The sequence below is a fragment of the Cannabis sativa genome, chromosome 4, assembly GCF_029168945.1.
Source record: "Cannabis sativa cultivar Pink pepper isolate KNU-18-1 chromosome 4, ASM2916894v1, whole genome shotgun sequence".
NCBI lineage: Eukaryota > Viridiplantae > Streptophyta > Magnoliopsida > Rosales > Cannabaceae > Cannabis > Cannabis sativa.
In genome coordinates this window covers 11,161,828-11,184,904 of record NC_083604.1, presented here as the reverse complement: position 1 = coordinate 11,184,904, position 23,077 = coordinate 11,161,828, and the positions used below count along the sequence as shown (strand labels likewise).

Here is a 23,077-nt window from a genome sequence, read left to right as displayed (position 1 = left end):
GAGTGAACCTGAGCTCGGGTGAGATTGTACATGTCAAGCAGCGCGACCTGGAGTGTTTGGTCTCGGGACATCTGGGAGTTGTATTTTGAAAGTTGCTGTGCGACTAGTAAATTGTGTATTTTGGAATGTATATTTTTGAAAAGTAAATTTTACAAAGTTTGAAAACGGGATCCCGGCATTTGTAAATATTTTATTATATTACAAAGTTTAGTATTTAATACAAAAGTTTTAATTTGACACGTTTTTCGAGAAATTTCTTTGATTAGCAAAGATTGCACAATGATTGAAAAAGCACTGTAGCGTGCCTTAGCATTAGGGCGTTACATTTGAGGTATTGAATAATGCGATAGGCTGCTTTGAGGTGAGGTTGGCGAGGGTCGCTGAGGTACTGACTAAGTCTATTGACAGCATAGCTAATGTCAGGTCTTATAATGGTTAAGAACAAAAGTTTTCCAATAAGACTGCGATATGAAGTAGCATCATTAACAGGGGGACCAACATCTTTACTGAGAGACAAATTAGCATCCATTGGTGTGGAAACAGCCTTGGAGCCGAGAAGACCTATTTCATTAAGAAGTTGAAGCAAAAAAAAGGCGTTGAGAAACAGAAATTCCTGCCTTGGACCGAGCAATCTCGAGGCCAAGAAAGAATCTTAAATGTCCAAGATCCTTAAGCTAAAATTTTGAATTAAGGAATGCCTTGAATTTGGTCACTTCATTATCATTGGTGCTTGCAATTACTATGTCGTCGACATAGACAAGAAGTGCAAGAAAGCTAGTTGGATTTGATTTGATGAATAGTGAATGGTCATATGCAGATTGAAGGAAACCTGTTAGGTTATTTTTAGTATTAATTTTAGATTAAGTATAGTATATTTTTAATTGAGTTTTAATCATATTTGGAGTATTTTTACGCTTGTTATCTTTTATTTGTGCAGATTTAAAATAGAAGAAGATTAGAAAAATATCAGAGAAAAAGATGGGAAAAAGATAAAAATATCTCACAAAAAGATGATATTTAAAATAGAGAAAATTGTGCAAAAATAAAAAATGAAACTTCAAGCCTGAATTCGACTGTCTTTTGATTGGATTTTGGAAAAAATTAAAACACAAAAGTTTTAGATCTCTCTTTTATCTTTCCGGAACATCTTGAATTGTCCAATTCCGAGCAATATTGAGAGAGTTATGGCCAAAATACTATCAGTCGACGCAGCAGAAAAATCATTTCCAACACGGGCCGCGGCATGGCTTTAGCATGCCGCGGCCCGCCTCCCTAAACAGCACAAAAATCGTATTTTTCTCTCACGTGGGTGTTGGGGGTTTCCTAGTTCGAATATGCATTTAACATGTGCATTTTTCCATCTTTTTAGGCCCTGAATGCCTATATAAAGAGCAGAAGAGAGTTGATTTCATTAGACAATTTCAGAGAGAAAAAAAGAGAGAATTCACATAAAGAGTGGAGAGATCAACTGCAATATTGGAGACATACTTCTCAGGGTTTTCAGCATTCTTCTTTTCTTCTCTTCTCTATTTTCATCTCTTTTCTTTAAGTTAATATGTGTAATTGTGCTTCAATGAACATGTGTAGCTAAACACTTTAATTAGGGTTAGATGGATATTATTTAACATTGTTTATGGTTTAATATGATTAATTTTCCCCCTAATTTCTATGTATTCTATTTTATTTGTGCTTAATTACTTTTAATTGCCTGATCACCAATTATCTGTCTATGAGTTTGATGTGAGATCTGAGAAGTGAGTGTCAAATATGCTATAGTAAAATAGAACTGAATTTCGATATAGGACGAGAGTACCTATATGGTTTAGATAGCTTATAGGGTTTTCATGCTTAATGCCTGTTGCATGTTAAATTTATCACGAGAGTAGAAAGTTTACATGTAATTGAGATTTATATATCTGAGAAGACTATAAATTACCTTAGTAAACCTGCTATTGCATAGAAATTAACATTAGGAAATAATCATATTAGGCCATATTCAATAGAAACAATTGAAGTCGAAGCCCTAGTTTTATTAACTTTCAATTCTCTTGAATAATTGTTTCTTACTAGTTTCTTATTTTTATTTAACCAAATAGAAGTAAAAGTTTAATTTTAACGTACTTAACTACACTCCCTGTGGGATCGACCTCACTCCTGGTGAGTTTACTACTTATAACGATACGTACACTTGCGTGTGCTAATTATCGCAACAAAACCATTGTCAATCAAGGTGTTGCTTAATTTTGCAAACCACTGTCGAGAAGCCTGCTTAAGGCCATATAAACTTTTATGCAAAAGACAAACTGGATTGGGGGGTAACTCCCCCTCATGGACATAGCCTTTAGGGAGTGTCATATATACTTTTTCAGTAAGGTCTCCATGTAAAAAGGCGTTATCAATGTCCATTTGGTGGAGTGTCCAGTTATTGATGGCAGCCAAGGCTAAGAATAGTTTAAGGGTATCGAATTTTGCAACAGGGGGAAATGTTTCTGTGTAATCAATGCCCTGTTGTTGTGAATATTCTTTAGCGACAAGGCGTGCTTTATATTTGTCAATTTCACCTTGTTCATTGTATTTTATTTTATAGACCCATTTGTTACCAATGGGTTGACAACTTGGAGGTAGAGAAACAACCGACCAAGTGTTATTTTTCTTAAGAGCAAAGAATTCAGCATCCATTGCTTTTAACCACTGAATGAATTGAGATGCATGTTTGAAGGACTTAGGTTCACATTCAGTATATGCATGGAAAATGGCATTTCAAAAGGGAACACTTAATTTGTCATAGTTTAAATATTTAATCAATGGATGATTAGTGGAAGATTGACAAATATAGTCTTGGAGATGAGATGGTGTAGAAGTTTTTCTACCTGCTTTAGTGATGATAGGCTGCTGTGGAATAATGGGATGTGCATCAGTAGTTGGGGAAGCATCAGTGACAACTGCTGGTGTATGTTTGGTTATTGCTGGCTGGGAAGTGTCAAGGACCTTTGATAATGTTGTATCAGCAGCAGTAGGCACTAGTGTGGATTCGACAGGTGCAATTTTGGATGAAGGTGCAGCAGTGGTCATAGGTTGAAGAGCAGCAGGTTGAGTAGCTGCATCAGTAGCAGGAAATAATCGATCCAAGGAGTGTGTGTTGAGGGATCCTTTTAGTGGAAAAATTTGTTCATAGAACACCACATCTTGAGAATGGAAAATTTTATTAGAAGCCAGATCGAGTAGTGTGTATGCTTTCATGCCATTGGGATATCCAATGAATATGCATGCATGTGCACAAGGGGAAAATTTGTGTCTAGTGCTTGGTAAAGATGAAGCATATGCAAGACATCCAAAATTTCGTAAGTGTGCATAGGCTGGTGGTTTATTGTGCAGCAATTGGTAGGGTGTTGAAAGTTGTAATAAGGGTGTTGGTGTTGGATATATTTTACCAGGATCTAGATTTACTAACAAGTATGTTTCATTAACATCCTAATATGAATTCTAAAACAATGAAATAAACACATATAAAGTTTAAGAAACCTTACATTGGGTGCAGCGGAATATAATGACTCCTTCCGTTCAGATCTCTTGCCCTTGATTCCTTTCTGTAGCAGAGCATCACCAAGATCTGAACCTGGATCTCTTTCTCTCCTTCCTTTGATGCTGATTCTCCTTCTTGTTGGTTGATTTTCCACAGTCTTACACACTATGATTGAGATACCACTTGATGTGTGTGGGCACTCACTCATTCACTCAAGGATTTCGAAATTTAGAGAAGAAAAGAAGAGAGAAGGGAAGTGGCGGCTATGTATAGAATAGGAGGCTCAACTTTCATCTGACAGAGTTCACAAAAGTTAAGTGTGAATGAGAGCCATCACTATCTATTTATAGGTAACCACCTAAGTTTAGGTTAGAATTATTTGGCATTAAAATAATGGAAAAATAAATGGTAAAATACACTAAGTGTGGCCGGCCATGGATTGTGGATTGGGCCCACTTTGCAATTTTTCCATTTTTCCATCCCAATTTCTCAAAAACGCCAATTTTCCAATTTAACCACTTAAATGCCAATTCTAATTATTTAATAACTAAAAATTAATTATTAAATAATATTGTCATTTAATATATTTTTTAATTAGACATATAAAGTCTCTTAATTAATAAATAAACCTAGAATCTCTTTTCTTTACAATTTCGCCCTTGCTTAGTGAAAATTCATAAACTAGACATAGTCTAACTTTAGAATTATAATTGATTAATCAAAATCAATTAACTGAGTCTTACAAGTAGTATGGTCTCTACTAGTATGGGGACCATGGGTCTATATATCCGAGCTTCCAATAAGCAGATCAAGAATTTATATCTTAAATTCACTGACTTATTAATTCTTCGTTGAATCCACGCATAGAACTTAGAATTGCACTCTCAGTATATAGAACGCTCTATATGTTCCACGATATAGATACGTCATTAGTTATCCATTGTTATAATCCTAATTTGATCAATGATCCTCTAATAGATGATCTACATTGAATAGGCACTAAGTTACCGTTACACCTTCAATGTATTTTATCCTTAAAACACTTAGCTCCGTATAAATGATAGTTCAGCGAAGTGAAATGAGATCTCCACTATTTATTTATGTTTAGCCAAGCTAGAAGGATATCATCGTTTCACTTCTAAATTCCTATAGAAGTTGTAGATTCTATATTTATGTTAGCGCTCCCACTCAATTATACTATCATGTTCCCAAAATGTACGTATCACCCTGACCCAAAAGTAGGCTTAACTAACAAATCAAAGAACATGTATAATACTATTGAGATCGAACCTAAACATATCAGGATTAAGATCATTTGATCTAGGATTAACAGGTGATATTGAATTGAATAGATATTACGGTAAATTTTAATATATCTAATCAAAGTTCAATATCGGTCCCTTCCGATGTATACTCCATACATCCGATGCTGGTAAACTTTGCCAATGTCCTGGAAAGGACATAACACTTATCCAAGGTGTAAGAATACCTATCGCTGATTATCATGTCAGTCTAAATCCATTGAACTGACAAATCAGGGAATAAACTTTCGAACATATAATTAAGATTATATTCCACTGTGTTGACAATGCTATAATCATTAACAAATTGATATGTTCTGGACTTAAATAGAATTCATACATTATGTAAATAATCATGAAATAAATCATGTGAACCATGCAACATTAAATGTTATTTCTTATCTTTATTAATAAGTAAATCTGATTATATTGAAATGAGTTTTATTTAGGGCATAAAACCCAACAGTTGGTGTGCGGTTTATCAAGTAGACATCAGTGTGTATAAGGTAGGGCCAATATACCAAGGCTATAGAAGATTGGAAAGCCAAGGCTCGGGCCACATTAAAGATGTGTTGATGTTTTTGCTCAACAACTGAGTTTTGTTGAGGTCTCTCAACACATGAATTATATATTTGAATCCCTTTTTGAACATAAAATGGTTTGATATTGAGTTCTTTTGCATTATCACACCTAACCACTTTGATATTTTTGTTAAATTGGGTGAAAACAAGGTTATAGAATTGTGGAATTAGAATTTGCACATCAAATTTGGATTTCATCATATAAATCCAAGTATCTCTGCTATGGTCATCCACAATTGTCAAAAAATATTTATAACCTTCGATGCTTTGAACATGAAATGGACCCCATATGTCCAAATGTATTAAATCAAAACAGGCAGCAACAATATTATTTTGTGAATTGAAAGGTAATCTTTTCTGTTCTGCTAAGTGACATATGGAACAAGGAGAAACATTAATGTGTTCAGAATGTAATTGTTTATTAAGCAAATTTGTTGTGAATATGGAAGGATGTCCAAGTCTAGAGTGCCATGAATGGGCACTGTTACAAGTATTATTGAACTGATTACAAGTAGATGAAAAAGGAGTTTTGTGAGATCTGTCAGATTGCAGCAAGAAGTATAGATTGCCAATCCTTTTAGCAGTCCCAATCCTCTTGTTCATTGTGCCATGTAATGTGCAAGAAGAGTTGGTGAAAAGCATTCTGTTAGAGGTGTTGTTGAGATAACTCGATACACTAAAGAGATTAAATTTGAATGTAGGAACATAAAGTACATTCGATAGTTGAAAATCTGGTGAGAAAATAATATCACCTGAGTGAGAAACGTTAGTGGTCGATCCCTTAGGTAAAGTAATAGTGTTAGCTTTAGTATTTTTGTGCACATTAGAAAGAAGAGAAAAATCACAGCAAATGTGGTGTGAAGCACCACTATCAACAATCCATAGGTGATTAGAATGGTTACTAGAAATATTGGATGCAAATGCATCTGTGGGAGGATGAGTCGGCTGTAACTTTTGTGTTAGGAGGGATATTATTGCTTGAATGTCTTCTTGCTTGGTAAGATTGTGAAGAACACTGTATTGATCAACAGAAGATGAAGCATTATGGAAAGAAGGCTGCTCATTCTTTTTCTTGTCACCATAACCAGGGGGAAACCAATCAAGAAATAGCATTTTTCTTTTAAATGCCCTGGTTTGTGACAATTAGAACAGTAGAGTCGCATCTTTTTATTGGATCGGGGATTGGTTGAGACTGCACAGGCTGAGGGATTTTGAGCCAGTGCAGCAGGCTGTTGGCTTAAATCTTGAACAGAAGCAAGCAGTGGGAGATGGGGATTTTTAAGTTTTCTTTGTCTTTCTTCATGGATAACCATGGAGAAGACTTTAGACAAAGATGGAAAAGGATCAATAAGAAGAATTTGGGCTCGAACAGGGAAATAAGATTCATTTAAACCTGTGAGAAATTGTAAGACCTGTTCTTGATTCAAGAAAGCTAATTGTCAATAGAAGCAGCACAAGAACAGGGAATCCTTGGTCTTAATTCCTGAATTTCATCCCACATGCATTTAAGTTTTGTAAAATAAGAACTAACCGAGTCATCACTTTGACGAAGAGTGATAAGTGTTTCTCGAAGCTCAAAAATTCTGGGACCATTACCTTGATGAAATCGAGCATGGAGTTCAGTCCACTTCTCAGCCAAAGTTTCAAGAAACATAATACTACTCTTGATTTCTGGAGTGATAGAATGAAGGATCCATGACATTACCATTTGATTGCAGCGGAGCCAATGGTTGTGGAGAGGATCTTCAATCGGAGGTCGAGGTAGAGTCCCTTTGAGAAACACGGTCTTGTTTCTTGCACCAGCAGATAGTTCAAAATCTCGTCTCCATGCTTGGAAATTCTGATCAGAAAGGGGAGGAGTGACCAGTATCAGGCCAGGATGATCCCCTGAACTGAGATAATAAGGGCTAGAACTATCTTCATGGGCAGGACGAAGAGGGGGTCGATTCTGGTTAGTGGAATTTTCTCCAGTAATCACATGGGATGGAGGAATGATCGGATCGTCATGTTGTGGAGCATCTGGAATAGTAGAAGAGGAATTAGGCGGAGGATTTTGGCCAGAACTCCTTGAACCAGTAGCTCGAGTTCGAGCCATGTTGAATATCAATGGTAGAACAGAGGTTGAAGACGATGAAGGAGAAAGAAGAGATTTTTAAGCAGCTGATACCATATTAGTGAAAGCAATGTAAAAGTTGTTTTATTAAATGAATGAAATAGTATTTATATAAAGGGAAAGGGCTGACTTTGACTTAACAACCATAACAGAAATCTGTTATATAAAACTAGACCAACTAACTTAACAGAGTTAACAATCAAATAACAAACTAAGTTTAAGATTAATAACTACAAATAGCGACCAATTATCAAACTTTTGTTGTTAATGTCCAATAACAATTTAGGGGGATTATTAGCGACAGACCTAATGTAATAGTGAACACGCGCACTCTTACCGGTTGGACCAAAAGTGGCTTGCTCCTATCCTACTATAAAGATTTTTCTTATACATATATATAGAATGATTTTGTTATCTCTTAAAAAAGAGCTAGAGTGCTTTTTATATTGTTATCTACTATAAACTTTATTTAATTTGTTTAAGGTTGAATGTATTTTGAGCTAGGTTTGATTTGTTTTTTTAATTCCAATAACTAACAAGGGTTGGATGAGTCTAATCATAATTCAACAGTTATAAAGATAAACCAAATGCATTTTTCTTGACAAAATCCAATCATTATTCAACAGATTTTTGGTACTCAAAATGGACGGGGTTGCACTATTAGAATTTTAGCCGCACGAATATCAATATGTATATATAATATATAGTGGTAGAAAAATTCTCAGAATCCTGATTGAATTATTTGCCCCAGATTGGGCAATGATTGATTAGAGTTTCTGTTTTGTGCCAAATATTTAATATTTTTTTCTTAGTAAAAAACATCACAGTTAATCGTAAACTGTACTTTTGACCGTACATGCTTGTACGTGAACCTAGCTATACAGGTGAACCAGTAAGAATCTCTTATTTTAAGAGCATAGATTCAGTAAAAATATCTAAAGGGAATTATAAAGACATAAAATTAATATTGTACTCAAAATAAAATAAATAAATTATTGGCTCATTCGTGATCGTGATTGGTTTTGAAAGTTAAACGAACGACCAGTAATGGTGCCACGTGGAAGATGAGTTGGACACCATTGAGTGAATACGTGGCAGTGCACTGACAAAAGCCTGCCCATCCACCTGAACCACACCCACCCAGCTTCCCTAGCTAGCTGCCAATGATTAATTTGAGGGAAAATTAGTATACGAGTTTCTTACGCAATTAATTAAATTTTATCTCTATTGCCTTTCGTTCAAGCTTCAATCCAAATATTTATTTACTTTTTGTTTTTATTTGTGTTACAGGTTCATCAAATTTTTAATATTTTATTTAAAGTACATTCCATTCCTACGAAGTAGAAATTTTATAGTTTGAATCGATCTAATTTATTTATACAATAATTTAAATTTAATTCAATCTATAAAAATATAAATTAAATAAGTTATTTTGAATTTATTATTTTTTAATATTGTTATTTATTTTTATTAAAAAATATTTCTTATATATATAACTAACAACAAAACAAAATAAATTATTATTCTTTTTTATTTTCAACAACAAATTAAAATAAATAAATAAATAAATTTAAAGGAAAAAAAATTATATGTAAAAAAAATAACTTATTTTGCTTTAAATTATACTTTTTACTATATAATAATGGAATATAAATTTAATTTATTAAATTTTTAAAATATATTTATATCATATGTATTCAGGGCCGGCCCTAGGCATAGGCGGGCTAGGCCCGTGCCTAGGGCCCACACTTTCCGGGGGCCCAAAATAAAAAAATTAAAAAAAATTATTAGGCTTTTATTTAAGTAAAATTTAAGTGTAATATAAACAACAAATATTTATAGCTTAGTTGGTTGAGGTGGAGGACATAATGTCTAAGGTCATGGTTCAAATCCCATGACACTCTTTTTTTGATATATTTTTGAGGGCCCCAAAATTTAATTCGTCTTGGGCCCATAAATTTTCAGGGCCGGCCCTGTATGTATTAGATTCTTAAATTAATATTTTTTGTATTAAAATATTAATTACATATATAATTTATTTTAAATATATATAAATATATGTAGTGTAATTTACGGATTTGATTGAATTGAATTGTGCGTATTAAATTAGATGGGGTATTTTATGAACATCACCACCTCATATTTCAATTCTTCTATTTTTAAGCTCAACTGTATATGAACACTACTATTACTAGCTAGTACTACGTACTACTACATTTATTTAACGTACCAAAATCAATATAAATATATGTATATATATCTTTGTCTTTATATTTATGTGATGTGTGTGCATTATTTTTGTCCTTTGAAAATCATATTTCCTTTTCATTCTGTAACAAGTGTGGTTAAGGGTTAGGTGTACGAAAATGACTAACAAAAAACACAATTAATAATTAATTCGATCGATTACTTCATTCTTGTTATAAACAAAGTACATTTTCGTATTAAATATTACATGCGCAGAGTAAAAAAAAACAGTTAAAAAAAGGAAAAAGTATTATAAAAATAAATAGAGCTTCATTACAAAGACACTCACAATGCACTAGTACTACTCTTTCTTGGCTTTGTTTACGACTCTAATTTCTTAAATAGATATATATGCTGCAAATGATGATGATGAAGATTACAAAATAGGGATTTAATTAATAATTAACTATGGGAGAAATATTAATTAAACTGCATTCTCTTGCTTGTTCTTGTCTTGATCATGATGATGTTCAGTAGTGGCAGTAGTCCCGTTTTGATGATCATTATCATCATTAGTGTTATTATTATTAACCTCAACAGTAGTCACTTGGTCACAAGTTTCAACATCCACAGGATGAACTTCACAAGTGGCTAAAGAGCTTAAGATTACAATGCTCTTAAGGTGTTGATCATGAGCCTTATTCTTCTCCTCATCAACACTAACATTTTTCCTGTTTCTGTAGATTCCATACAGTAACATCTGCACAAGGCCCAATACGAAGCCCACTACGTTTGGAATCTGCATCATCATATGTACACAAAAAGCCCACATATGTTAATAATTATTACTGTGTCAAATTATTTACAGTAATTAATTAAATTAATAAACTTACAGCAATGCATATGTCCTTGAGTAACACGCCATAAGCAAACCACATTACAGCACTCAACGTTAGGAAAAATGACAAGTTGAATGGCATAAATTCCACACTTCTTGTTCGAATAACTTGTGCCTGGTAAAAGTAAATAGCAAATTAATTATTTTAGAATAATTACCCAAAATATATTATTATTATTACTATTATTACTTTTTTTAGAAAGAAAACTTAAGGTGTTGACAGGGCGGAGCTTGAGATTTGGTAGGCCTTAAAAAATATGTATTATTTTTCAAAAATCACTACAAAGAATCCTAGCAAACTAATTATGTTCAAATAATTGGGAAAATAGATTTTTTTTTACAAAAATAATAATAATAATAATAATAATAATAAATAAAATAAATTAGAAAGAAAACTTAAGGTCGAACTTGAGATTTGGTTGACCTTCAATTACAAAATATATATGTATATTTTTAAGGGGAATTATCTCATTTTTTATTATTTTTTTTTAAATTTACAGTTTAGGTTTCTAAAGTGGTTTCTCCAATAGTTTTTATGAGGGTTGCTATACGATTTTTGTGGCGATTTAGGTTGCACCGCTAATTGCAATAAGGATTTCCACGTAAAATTCCGTAAAAATAAAAAAGAAAAAAAAATTATTTTGATGTGTAAAATGAAAAAGTCCCTATTTTTATTTACTCACCACAATGCTTAAGGGCGCAGCGAAAACACTAACGGAAATGGCGACACAAATCCAACCGAGAACTTGGACTTGGTTAGGATGTTTTACGGCGAATTGGGTAAGAAGAAAGATGGAAGAGAACATGGCTATGTTCATGAAAGCAAATAGTTTTATGGTTAAGATTCTAGCATGAGTTGGTGCATAGATGATGTAGATGGTGATGTAGATCATCTCTATAACACATCCAAATGAGTTAATGGTGATGAGAAGCATAGCATCCTTTTTCACTAATGCGTAGTACAACCATAGCATTGAGCTAAACAATGCTACAAGATAAGGCAGTGAATGGAACCCTTCCGTTGATTTCTTTCTGTACACTCGATAAAATGTTGTTCTATAAAAACACCACAAAAAAAAAAAAAAAGTTAATTAATATTTAACCAACTTTACATGGTATAAGGAAAAAAAAAAAATAACAAATTATAGGTGAAATTATATAATATAATATAATAATACTTACAAAGGGGCTAAGTACACGAGGAAGGAAATAATGTTGCCTGTACGTCATATATGATCATAGAAAGAAAAAGTAATTAATTAGTTGATTAGTTATTAATTTAAACCGTAAAAAGTAGTAATTAATGACAAGAAATGAGTAGATTTAATTTAATTTATAAGTAAGTAGCAAGTTGGGGGCCTCTTTATTATATGCTACCATATATATATTTATTTCGGTTTAAAAATATTAATGTAGCTAAGCAAATAAGAAGGGAAGGATGAAGACATTCAGCTGAATATGCAGGGCAAATACAATAATAATAAATATAAAAGTGCCATAGCTGATGGGGTGGAGAAGACTATGACAGTAACAAAAGTGTGGACCTCACATATATATATATTTATATTTATATAAAAGAAAAAATAATGATCCAGTATATGTAAAATATTAAGTCATGCCATCTTGATGAGTATGTAATACTATAGTGATGATCATCATGAATCATCAGCCCTAATATACTAAGATTTTCATGATTAGAAGAGCTTGGCTAATGAGTTTCAAAAGAATGAAAAAGAGAAAACAATATATAACCAATGATAGCTAGCGATCATAAAGATTATATGTATACCTAAGATCCCAAAAGTAAATGTCCAAGGGTGGTGAACGTTGAAGATGGCCATATCTTGATATTACAAAAGGAAAAAATATATGTAGGAATAATACAAGCTATATAGTATATGCTGGAAAATGAATACTAATACTAATAATAATAATAATGTTTATGTCTCTGCTTTCTCTTTTTCTCTCTTGCTCTCTAGCTCTGGGAGGTGGCCAGAAAAAGCTGGTCTTCAGTAGTTGAGAAGCCCTAGCTCTCTCTAAGCTAACTCCTTTGAAGTTGTCATGCAAAAAATGGTATGCAAATGTGGATGGTTAATATTAGGCGTATGCAACCCTCTATATATATACACACAAAATTTCATATACGCGGTAGTAGTAGACCCAATAAGAGAAAATAATTAAATAATTGGATTTTAGCTAAGCTTGGGAGAGTGGTATTAAACTCATTCTTGTGGCATGACAGGTGGAGCTTTAGTAGGTAGTGTACCATAAATTCATTCATTTCACTCAAAACCAAAAATCTGAGGCTCACGTGCCTTCATCTTCGCGTGTAAAAAATTCTCCATTGCAAATGTCCAAAAGGGCCAGAGAGGTGTACACCGTTCACTACTAATCTCTAGTAGGGACTTATGTGGACTCGAGTAGTTTCTATGGGGCCATTATTGTAATTTCAAGAGGACCCACGCGCCATTACACACCAACTTATAACTTGGAAAAACATTACGAGTTTTATTTGATTGAAATGAGAGATTTTTTTACGTTATACTCTTGATTTAGTTATGGAGAGATCAGGCTTGATGAGTTTAGAATTATTAATTAATAGAGAGCTCGATTCACGTGACCTTAAAGTAGTTTAAGTTAACTAAGCCGTATGTTGTTGTTGTTATTGTGCCTTGTGCCCTAAACGAAACACGTCCCGCTTCGTCAGCTCCACGTTGTCACTTGCACCACCTTGTTCTCCTTCTATCTTAAATTTGAAAGAAAAGCTACTAGAGAAAAGTGGAAGGATAAAAATAAAAATTGTTTGTTTGGTAAGACAGGAAAGAGAAAGAAAAAGAAAATTGGAAATTTACAATTTGAATAGGTCCGCTAATATTATTAATTCCCTTCCAATTCGGAGAGAAAATTTGAGAAAACTTAAAAACACATATTAAAACTAAATTACTTATTTATCTATATTTTTAATTAAAAAATACTTTAAATAAAATTTTTAAGAAGTAATTTTACTTCTACTCCTATTATTTTTTTTTTTTGTAAGTACTTCTACTCCTATTTCCTTTCTCACTAGTTTGCACTTTACCAAACAACATAAGTGAAATACATTTTCTTTCCTATCACCTTATTTTTTTTTTTCTATCCCCTTGATTTTCTTTCCTTTTAAGTGTAAAATAAAAAGAAGTTTTTCTTGAAAATATATTACTAATTTAATTGCTCAAGCCTCATAATAAAAATTTAATGGGTATTTGTTAAACAAACTTTATTTATTTATTTTATAAAATTACACCAAACATAATATTTATCAAATTAGTGAAATTGAAATTTTAACATAATTTAGTGAATGAAATATTATCTAATCTGATTTAATATCCAATTGCTAGCTAATGTGTAACGAGCTTGTTCTCGAAATGTGTGTAGCATTCCATTATTTTTTAAATTTTGTTTTTTACTTAGCAATAAATGAAACTATGTGGATTTCGTGCGACAGAGGAAATCTACACTTTATTAATTGCATTTTCATATTGAAACCACACACCTTCTTCTTCTTTGTGTATTTGGACATGTACATATGTATATTCATATCTATCATGTATACATATACATATCTGACATGCATGATGAAATCGATAATGAGTCTTTTTATTTTTGGTAGGGTTGATGAGTAGTCTTTCTTTAGTTACACAATGGGGAAAGGACTATACCAAAATAAAAGTGTGAGTAATAGAAAACGATAATGGGTTTGGTTATGTGTTCTTTGTTTGTATTCTACAAGTATATTGGTTGGTTGTTTAATTTTGAATTCGGTAAGAAGATTTCTACTGAATATATATTTTCTTTTTCTTTTCAAATAATTAATGTATCATCATCATCATCATCATAATCATCAATGTATGATGTGACATTGATTGTTTTGAATTTTGCTTCTTTTCGTACGTAGGTGTTGTGGTGGTGCATATATCGACCATTATTCTCTCATAAAGAGGCTAAACAGGGGTGTAAAAAAAAAAGTGGGTTGCTTAAATTTGCTTCATTACTTTTATGCTGATGTTATCAATACGAGTCTCAAATAATAATTTGAGGTGGGTTTTTAGCTAGGGTTTTGTGACTCGTAAATATATATGGTGACCCCCAATAATGCAATGATTTAGACCCGTGGCCTTTGGTTAATTTACAATTCAATATACGCCACTCGTTGATATCGTTCTTTAATCATTTTGTCCATGTTTTTATTTTCCCGTACAGTTAGGAAAAGTAACAATATAAAGTAGGAGTGCCAGCAGTATATTAATTGAATTATCATCGTGAGAAATTAGCTACTTTTATTAGTTATTTCTTTTGCTTTGCTGATCAATTATCTTTATACATAATATTGACCACCTTTTCAGAAAATGTTTACTACTCTTTTTGTTTTGGGTTTTTTTTGGCATGTATCTCATGTTTATAAAGTATTATTAACAGAGATATTTTGTAAACTAGCTTCAATTTTTTATGAAAAGATTTTTTTAATGAAATAGATTTTTTTGACATATATACTACTCTATCGATATAGAATCACTACAAGAAAATGTTCTATTACCGGCGGAACTATTAGGGGCGGACTAAATCCGCCGGTAATAGTATGATTTTTTTTAAAATAAAAGTAATAATATTGAAAGAATTGCTTTGTGCGGGAATTTTCCCGGTATTAAATTTTAAATTTATTAGCAGCGGACTATTACCGGCGGAAGTCCGCCGCTAATAACATTAAATAATATTTAAATTTATTAGCAGCGGACTATTACCGGCGGAAGTCCGCCGCTAATAACTATTACCAGCGGATCCTATTATTACCAGCGGACCTCCGCCCCTAATAGTTTTATATATATATCAGTATCTTTATTTATCTATCTCCCTCTTCGTCTCCCTCTTCATCCTTAAAATTTTTAACTACAAACATCCATCTCTCCTTCTTCATCCTCAATATCAAAACCCTCATTCACCTCCCCTTGTTCATCATCGACTAGCCCACCGTTTCGACCACAACAACGACTATTCCCACTGCCTCCACCGTTGTCGACATTTCCACCGCCTCTGCCGGACTCATCTTCATCATTGTTCAGGTACATATGTATATTTAAGATTAGTTAAACTTTCTCTTTCTTTTCTTTTATCTCACAATTTTTCTTAATTATTTGCAGCTCAAAAGATTAAAAATTACTCCAATATTAAATCTGTAGAAGGTATATGAATCTTTGTATATTTGTATATATATTTATTTATATATATGTAATTTTTTTCATATTTGCTTTTAAATTTTATCAAAAAAAAAAAAAAAGAGGGAACACCAACTGTTTGATAAAAAATTATTTCCATTATGTTCATAATATTATATAGATCAATTTATTTCATTGTATACTTTGTAATTTGTATAAAGATTATAGTGTATTCTTAATTTTTTTTTCTGGCCATCTATTGGTTTGTTAAGAAAAAATTTGAGTTAACTTTATTTAGAGAAGTGTAAATTATTATTATTGGGATTTTCTTGTATAGTGTTAAATTTTTATTATTGGTTTCTAATCAATGTTGTCTTTAAAATTATAATGAAATTTCATGATGATGATGAAATTTAATATTCATACTAAATGTAATTTGATTCAAATTTTTCTTTCTCTACAGGTGATTTATTCCATGTTATCAAGAAGGCATTGCACTGGACTTGAAGAAAAAAAATTGTATATTTATAGACTTTTGTGTATCTCTTGTAATCTTATATTTGTATATAGCAATAGAGAATTTGAGAGATAACTTTCTTATAGAAAACCAAATTCTCCTTATTATTTATTCTGTTATGGAAAAGTTTGAATGTATACATTTTTTATATTGTATGTAATTTTTTAAATGTTAGTATACATAAATGTTTAAAGATAAATATTTTATATAATATTAGCTCTTGAGTATTCTTGATAAGTAAAATGGTAAAAAACATAAATATATTTAATATTAAATTTATATTTATTATTTTAAAGAAAAAAATTATAAATTTATATTTAAAAGTATTACCGGCGGATTGATCCGCTGCTAATAATAGTGTGAGTTTAATGATCTGACACTATTATTAGCGGCGGGTGTGTCAGTCCGCCACTAATAATAGTTATTAGCGACCAGGTATTACCAGCGGATTATTACCGGCGGACCCCGCCGGTATTACTCTTTAGCGGCGGAAAATGGGATTATTACCAGCGGAGTGGTCCGCCTCTAATAATCATAATTGTTGTAGTGAATTTCAGCATTTCAATTTTTTTTTTATAAAAAAAAAAAAAATCAGGATTTTAATTAATTAATGGAATGGATATTTTAAACTTATTTTTTCTCTGAAATAGAAACGAGGATCCTTCAGTTCAATCCACCCAAAATATAGTTAATACACATAAAATACTCTACTCTACTTTACATATCTATTTTTTTAAAGCAATAAATTATGAGCAACACTATTTAATGCTTTCAAATGTTCTTTTATTGATGTTTTTAGTTTTTAATTGTTCTTTATAATTATATTTAAAATGAATAAAATATTTTATAAACTAGAATATTTATATTTTGTTTAGTGATAATTAAATGGGAAATTACTCTATATACTATTTTTTTTAACTTTTTTTTTTTCAAATTTACAATTAGGGTTTCAAAAGTGGTTGCAGCGTTAGTTGCAATAGGGGTTTCTATACGATTTTTTGTTGCAATATAGATTGCAGCGCTAGTTGCGATAGGGGTTTCTATGTAGAATTCCGTAAAAATGTAAAAAAAAAAAAAATTATTTTGAAGTGTAAAAATGAAAAAACCCCTAATTAAATTATAAAAGAATATTAAATTTCAAAATTTAATATTTTTTTATATATTTTAATAATATAAGTAATAATTTAGTAAACTTTTATTTTTTTTTTCAATCTTAATAATACAAAAAAAATAATATTTTACAAATTATTTTAAACCTAATAAATTATACTTTTTAATTTATTAATTTATGATTGCTATATTATAATTTTTAAAATTTATATCGTTTGAATAAATTAAATAAAAATTCAATAAGTATGTGTAATACAACAACTAATAATTCTATAAAAATTTATATGATTTCAAAACTATTGTTATCATAAAATTTGATGTAGTTGCCACTACAGTCAAAGTTATTGTCATTACTGTATCTCACTTGTAATCGTCACTATCATTCTCAATAATTTTGCTCTGTATACAAAATAAATTAAATATTGAGTTCGCTACTCACTTTTATACATAAGTAAACCTATAAAAGTATCTAATCAAAATTAATGTTATTATTGTTAGAATATTTTTATATGGTTATGAATCAAATATTTTATTTGATTTAATTTATAAAATATAATTATTTATTTATTTATTAATTAAAATATTCTAATTATGACCAGATTTAATTACCAAATTAAAAAGTTACCTCATTTAATTTTTAAAATTAATTGTCAAAATATTCTGACATTAATTGTGGTAGAGACCTTGACGGAAGGTCTCACTTATATAAATATAGGATTTCGGTCCTCGAGCTCACTGCTCATTCAAACACAATAAATCCATCTAAAAAGAGTAGAGAGAGCTTGGAAGCTCGATTACCCACATAAATCAGTTTCCTTAGTAGATCAAAGCTTGTGTGGGATTGAAACTCAAAAAATTAATGGTTGTAGGTATTTCGATCCTATAATTTATTGTGTATATGTTCATTTAATTTCGCATTTGATATACACATTTATATATTTATATATACACACATAAAATGTCTAACAGTTGGTACCAGAGCAAATTTTATATCTTTGTCTTGATTTATTTTGAATTTTATTTATTCATATATATATACGTACGAGATTCTTCATTTATAATATAAATTATATATATTTTGTATATATACATTCATACTCAAATTATTTTTATATATACATATATATTGACCTCGTTTTTAGCCAATAACAGTGAGTCTGATTTAGTAAGCGACAAGTAGTTTATGACGACTAATATATGATAAAGTAATATAAAAGACACAAGAATTTTATAGAGGTTCAGCCCCGAGCAGTTCGGTAATAGCATAATCCTCGTTATTTGTATTAACTCAAGAACAAGGAGAAAGATTCCTTTTCTTATAGCTCTTACAACAATATCTCTGAATATGAATTCTTAGATAATATGTCTTTAAGTAAGGTCTCTCGACCAGAATGTTTTCGACCCTTTGCCCAGTGAACATGCATCACTATTTATAGGGCTATGAGCTTGGAGAGGAAGTATTTCTCTTCTCGTTTCAATGGATATAAGCAGAAAGATTGCATAATAAATACTGAATACACTGATCGTGGGATTTGGACAGTTTGCCATATCTCTGCAATCTGATCCCCAAGTTATAGGGATTTCTTTGATGATTCACAATGCGAAAGCTGAATTCGCTAAGTGTTGGTCGCTCTGCGTGGATTGCTGATCGCTTTGGTCCGAGCATGCATACGAGGCATCCTGCTCGGACTATATTCTGTGAGCGGATACTTGGAGTCGATTCCACGTGTCACCATCATGCGATGCCACATCAGAGTGCAAAAATTGGGATAACATTTTCCCCCAAGTCTGTACGAGACTTCCGAAGTTGTGTGTAGACTTCATCCGAGCTGCTTTTGCATTTGGATGGATGACACGTGTCAAGTGTGTCTGTTCGCGACTCGATGCGAGGCTGACTGGGCATCCCTTCGGTTTTCGGCTAATAAATGCTCTGACAATTGATATTTCAAAATCAGATTTTCTCTCACCACGGTTGACGACTGCACTTGATTATTTTTTATTTTCCATATTTGCTTTTAAGGGGCAACCGAGGCGTCTGAGGTTCTTTTGAAATGATTACCCCTTTTTTTTGTTTGCCTATAAATACCAGTAAGCTTTTGTACAAAAACTCATTTTCACCATCCTTCTTTGGTAAGCAAGTTCAGAGCGAAAAGAGAGGTTTTTGGCTTCAAGTTTGCTGAAGTGCCTTCATCAAAACTGTTCGTTTGGCTTGGCGTTACCTGAATCCAGACATCTGATCCTTGAGTAAGTTCTCGATTTCCTTTATGTTTACTTTGCATGTTTACTTTTTGAATGAACCTTTGACTTTGCTGTTGAAGACATGTAGGAAAACCTAAGTTTAGAAACTCTACGATTCTCCTTTGTCATGGGTTCATGCGATTTCATTGTCCGTGGTGTTTTGCTTTCTTAAATGCATAATGCCTGTCTTTCATCTTGCTTATTCTAAGCTTCATGAAATTTTTTTGCCCTAACTCAAGAAAATTTCAAACTTCTTGAGTTTTGACTTTTTGTTGAATATTCTTATTCTTTAATTTGTTGAGTACTCCTGGTCGGCATATTTGCTTGTTTAAACATTCGATATTCTGACCAAACACTCATCTTGTGTGTTGTCCTTTGTAGATGAACTTAGGTGAGTTTTGGGAGAGCGAACATTGAATCGGCCAGGACTTGCTTCAACTCTTGCACGAGGACCATCCTCGTCTATGTTCTAGCCCACCTTCTTCGAGTGAAAGGCATTCTTCCTTAAGTCTTTCGTCCAGCCATAGAATGATGACTCGTACCAAAAAGACAATGTGCAAGGTTGACGCATCTGACCCTCAAGTGGCTCGACACGCCACTTTGCCCAACGCTGAACAAGATCCAGCCGTCCAGGAGGAGGGGGATCATGAAGGGAACGCTGAGGTCCAAGAGATTGAAGAGCAGGACTATGTTAGTCCTAGCAGTCCCTCCGAGGCGGAGGAAGAGGTAGAGGTTGCACCCCCAAACTATGGGGGATACAATGAGGCTGGGGAGCCAGTTGATGCTGATGGCGACGTCCTGGTTGAGGGCGTGGACTACGTCAGTGAGGAACTTACTGTCGCGGTTCCTCATAGAAGGCAAGGTACCTTGGGTGCCAGGTGGGTGAGCCCTCCGTCCAAGGTTACTGAGGCGCGCCTGCGAGTTCTCGACCAGGACGGCTACCTGGGCGAATTGGACTGTTACATTCCCGCCCACAATAATCGAGCCACAAACCCTGAAAGGGGGATGTGCGCCTGGTCAGGTGCTCATGCCTAGCAAGGGGCATTGTTGCCTTTGCACCCGTACTTTAAGAATGCGACAGACTTCTTCTGCCTCTGTCCGACCCAGTTCACTCCTAAGGGCCTTAAGTATCTGTCTGCCTCTTCGTTCTCTATGCCTCCCCGAAGTGGGATATGCCTTCTCCCCACGAGGTTAGCTGGTTTTTTTATTTGAAGTCCACCCCTAAGCAAGGCAGGTTAGGGTACTTCTATTTCTCTCAACCAGACTTCAAGTGGTTGACGGGCACCATGGATTCGGCCATCAACAAAATTGGGCATTTTGTTGATGAGTACTTCATGGTGGATGGCATGGGCACCACCCACACTCGGTTTCAGCAGATTCCTACATATCACCGCCTTCCCCTCACTCTTACTCTTAGGGATAGAGCTCAAAAGCTTGCTCAGGTGCCGGGGGATGACCAGAATATCATCTAGTTGACCTCCGAGGACAACTTTGTCAAGTACGGGCTCTATCCGAAGGATTTCATTCCTAAGCCAATGAAGGGGAGGAAGAGGAAATCAGGTGCTGGCCAGGCTGAGGGAGCTGATAAGGAGAATGAGCTGATTCAACTGAAGCGCGAGGCTAAGTTGAAGGGAGGTGCAAGGGCCAAGCAATATGCTCAGGAGCCCTTGAATCCTGAAGATGAAGCTGAGGAAGAGCAGGTGACTCCGCTCAAGAGGAGGAAGAAACTTCCGGCCCAGCCCAGGCCTATTGAACATGCAATTCGCATTAGGGAGCCCAGTTCACCTGCTCGGACGCCTTCTCCCGTGCTAGGAAAAGAGAAAGTCGTTATGGTTTAGATAAGAGGCTTGTTAGGTGATAATGGACTTTCGAGTCTTGCTCGGGCAATCGTCTAGCATACTACTCCGTCTTATTTTTAAGCTTTTGACTATTATGCTTTATGCTTTCTAATGTCTGTTTTCTCTAACCATGTTGTTTTTGTTCCGTGCAGACATGTCTCAGAAGATGCTTGATGCTCTGAAGAAGAGAGTTGGAGGAAGCTTAAGCGCATCTCCTCCGGCCAAGAAATCCAGGGGTGGTGAGGGGACCCCTTCAAAGGAAAAGGCGCCTGCCGGGGAGGTCATCGACCTTTCCGAGGAGCTAACTGTTGCGAACCCATCTACTCCAAAAGTTGCTAAGTCTAAGGATTCTCGAGGAGGAAGCTCAGACAGGCCTGAGCAATCAAAAGCTGGATCCGAGCTGGCCAAAAGTGGTCCCGAACAGATGAAGGCCCCTACTCCACCTTTGCCAGTGCTTCTAGAAGCCAAGAAAGGCAAGGAGATGCTCGCCCACTACATGAACTGGTTGGTTCCTGAGGTTAGTGAGCAAAAGGCCGGGGCTGACAACGACTCTTCTTTGGAGCTGCTGATAGGAGGAGTCTTGAAGGAATTCACAAGGGTAAGTCTTTCTTGACTGTTTCCTTTAATCCTCTTTATTTGGCTTGGATTCTAAAGTTTTTTCTCTGCGCAGGCTGGTCTGAAGTTGGCTTACACTTACTCTCGAGCTAAGTCTGCTGCTTCCAAGAACTCGGCTCTGTCCAACACCATGAGGGCAGAGGTGGACTTGGCCAGGAAGAACGCTGATGACGCCAGGGTGGAACTTGGAGCTGTTCGAATGGAGCTGGGTGAAGTCAACAAGAAGGTTTTCACTGCTCAGAAGAAAATAACTGAGTTGACTAATGATCTCGAGGATTCTGACCGACTTGAAGAGACCATCGAGACCTTATCTGCAGAAGTGAATAGCCTTCAAGATGAAAGGACGTCTCTTCGAGCTGTCCTTCGTCAGCTGGAAGAGGAGAAGAAGTCCAAGAAGGAGGAGCTTACAACTGAAGTGGAGAGGCTGGGAGAAAAAGTCCATGCCTTAGAGACAACCGGTCTTGAGCTCTTTTATGACTTTTGGAAGGCTAATCCTCAGGCAAACTTTGATTACTTGGGTGAAGCCAAAGACATGTATCTCGAGTTCTGCGCTTCCCAAGTGGCTTATGGTGAGCCCGATGCGACTGCTTCTTCCTCCGGCCAAAATTATGATGTACCTCCCGTTAAAACAACAGATCCTCTAGCTTCTACCGGCCCAAAAGATCTGAACCGAGAGCCTGGGACTCCAGCTTTTTAACTATTTCTCTTTTATCTTTCTTTTTATATATCTTATTTGGCCATAAGGCCTTTTTTAAGACATCACGACCGGCCAAGCGGTCTTTAAACTTAGAATTATTTTTCATTTATTTTTGACAACAGGCTGACCAGGCAGCTTTTAATCTCGATATTTACGTGCTTTTGTTATCTTTAATGAATTTCATTCTCTGTTTATAATCATCGTGCAATTGTGGTTGTTTTATCTTTACCAAATGCTTTGTACAGGTATAGGTGCCCCCCAAGTGACCGA

The 23,077-nt window shown here is 34.0% G+C and overlaps 1 protein-coding gene across 1 annotated transcript; it reads right to left on the bottom strand.

Annotated features, from left to right (window-relative positions):
- Nucleotides 1-9,904: 9,904 nt before the first annotated feature.
- Nucleotides 9,905-12,730, bottom strand: LOC115714592 (bidirectional sugar transporter N3). The gene is made up of 5 exons (XM_030643339.2): nt 12,393-12,730; nt 11,786-11,822; nt 11,287-11,659; nt 10,599-10,718; nt 9,905-10,504 (listed from the first exon to the last, which is right to left on the bottom strand). Exons 1-5 carry the CDS (start codon nt 12,442-12,444, stop codon nt 10,190-10,192), a joined length of 897 nt encoding a protein of 298 aa, XP_030499199.2. The 5' UTR covers nt 12,445-12,730; the 3' UTR covers nt 9,905-10,189.
- Nucleotides 12,731-23,077: the final 10,347 nt, after the last annotated feature.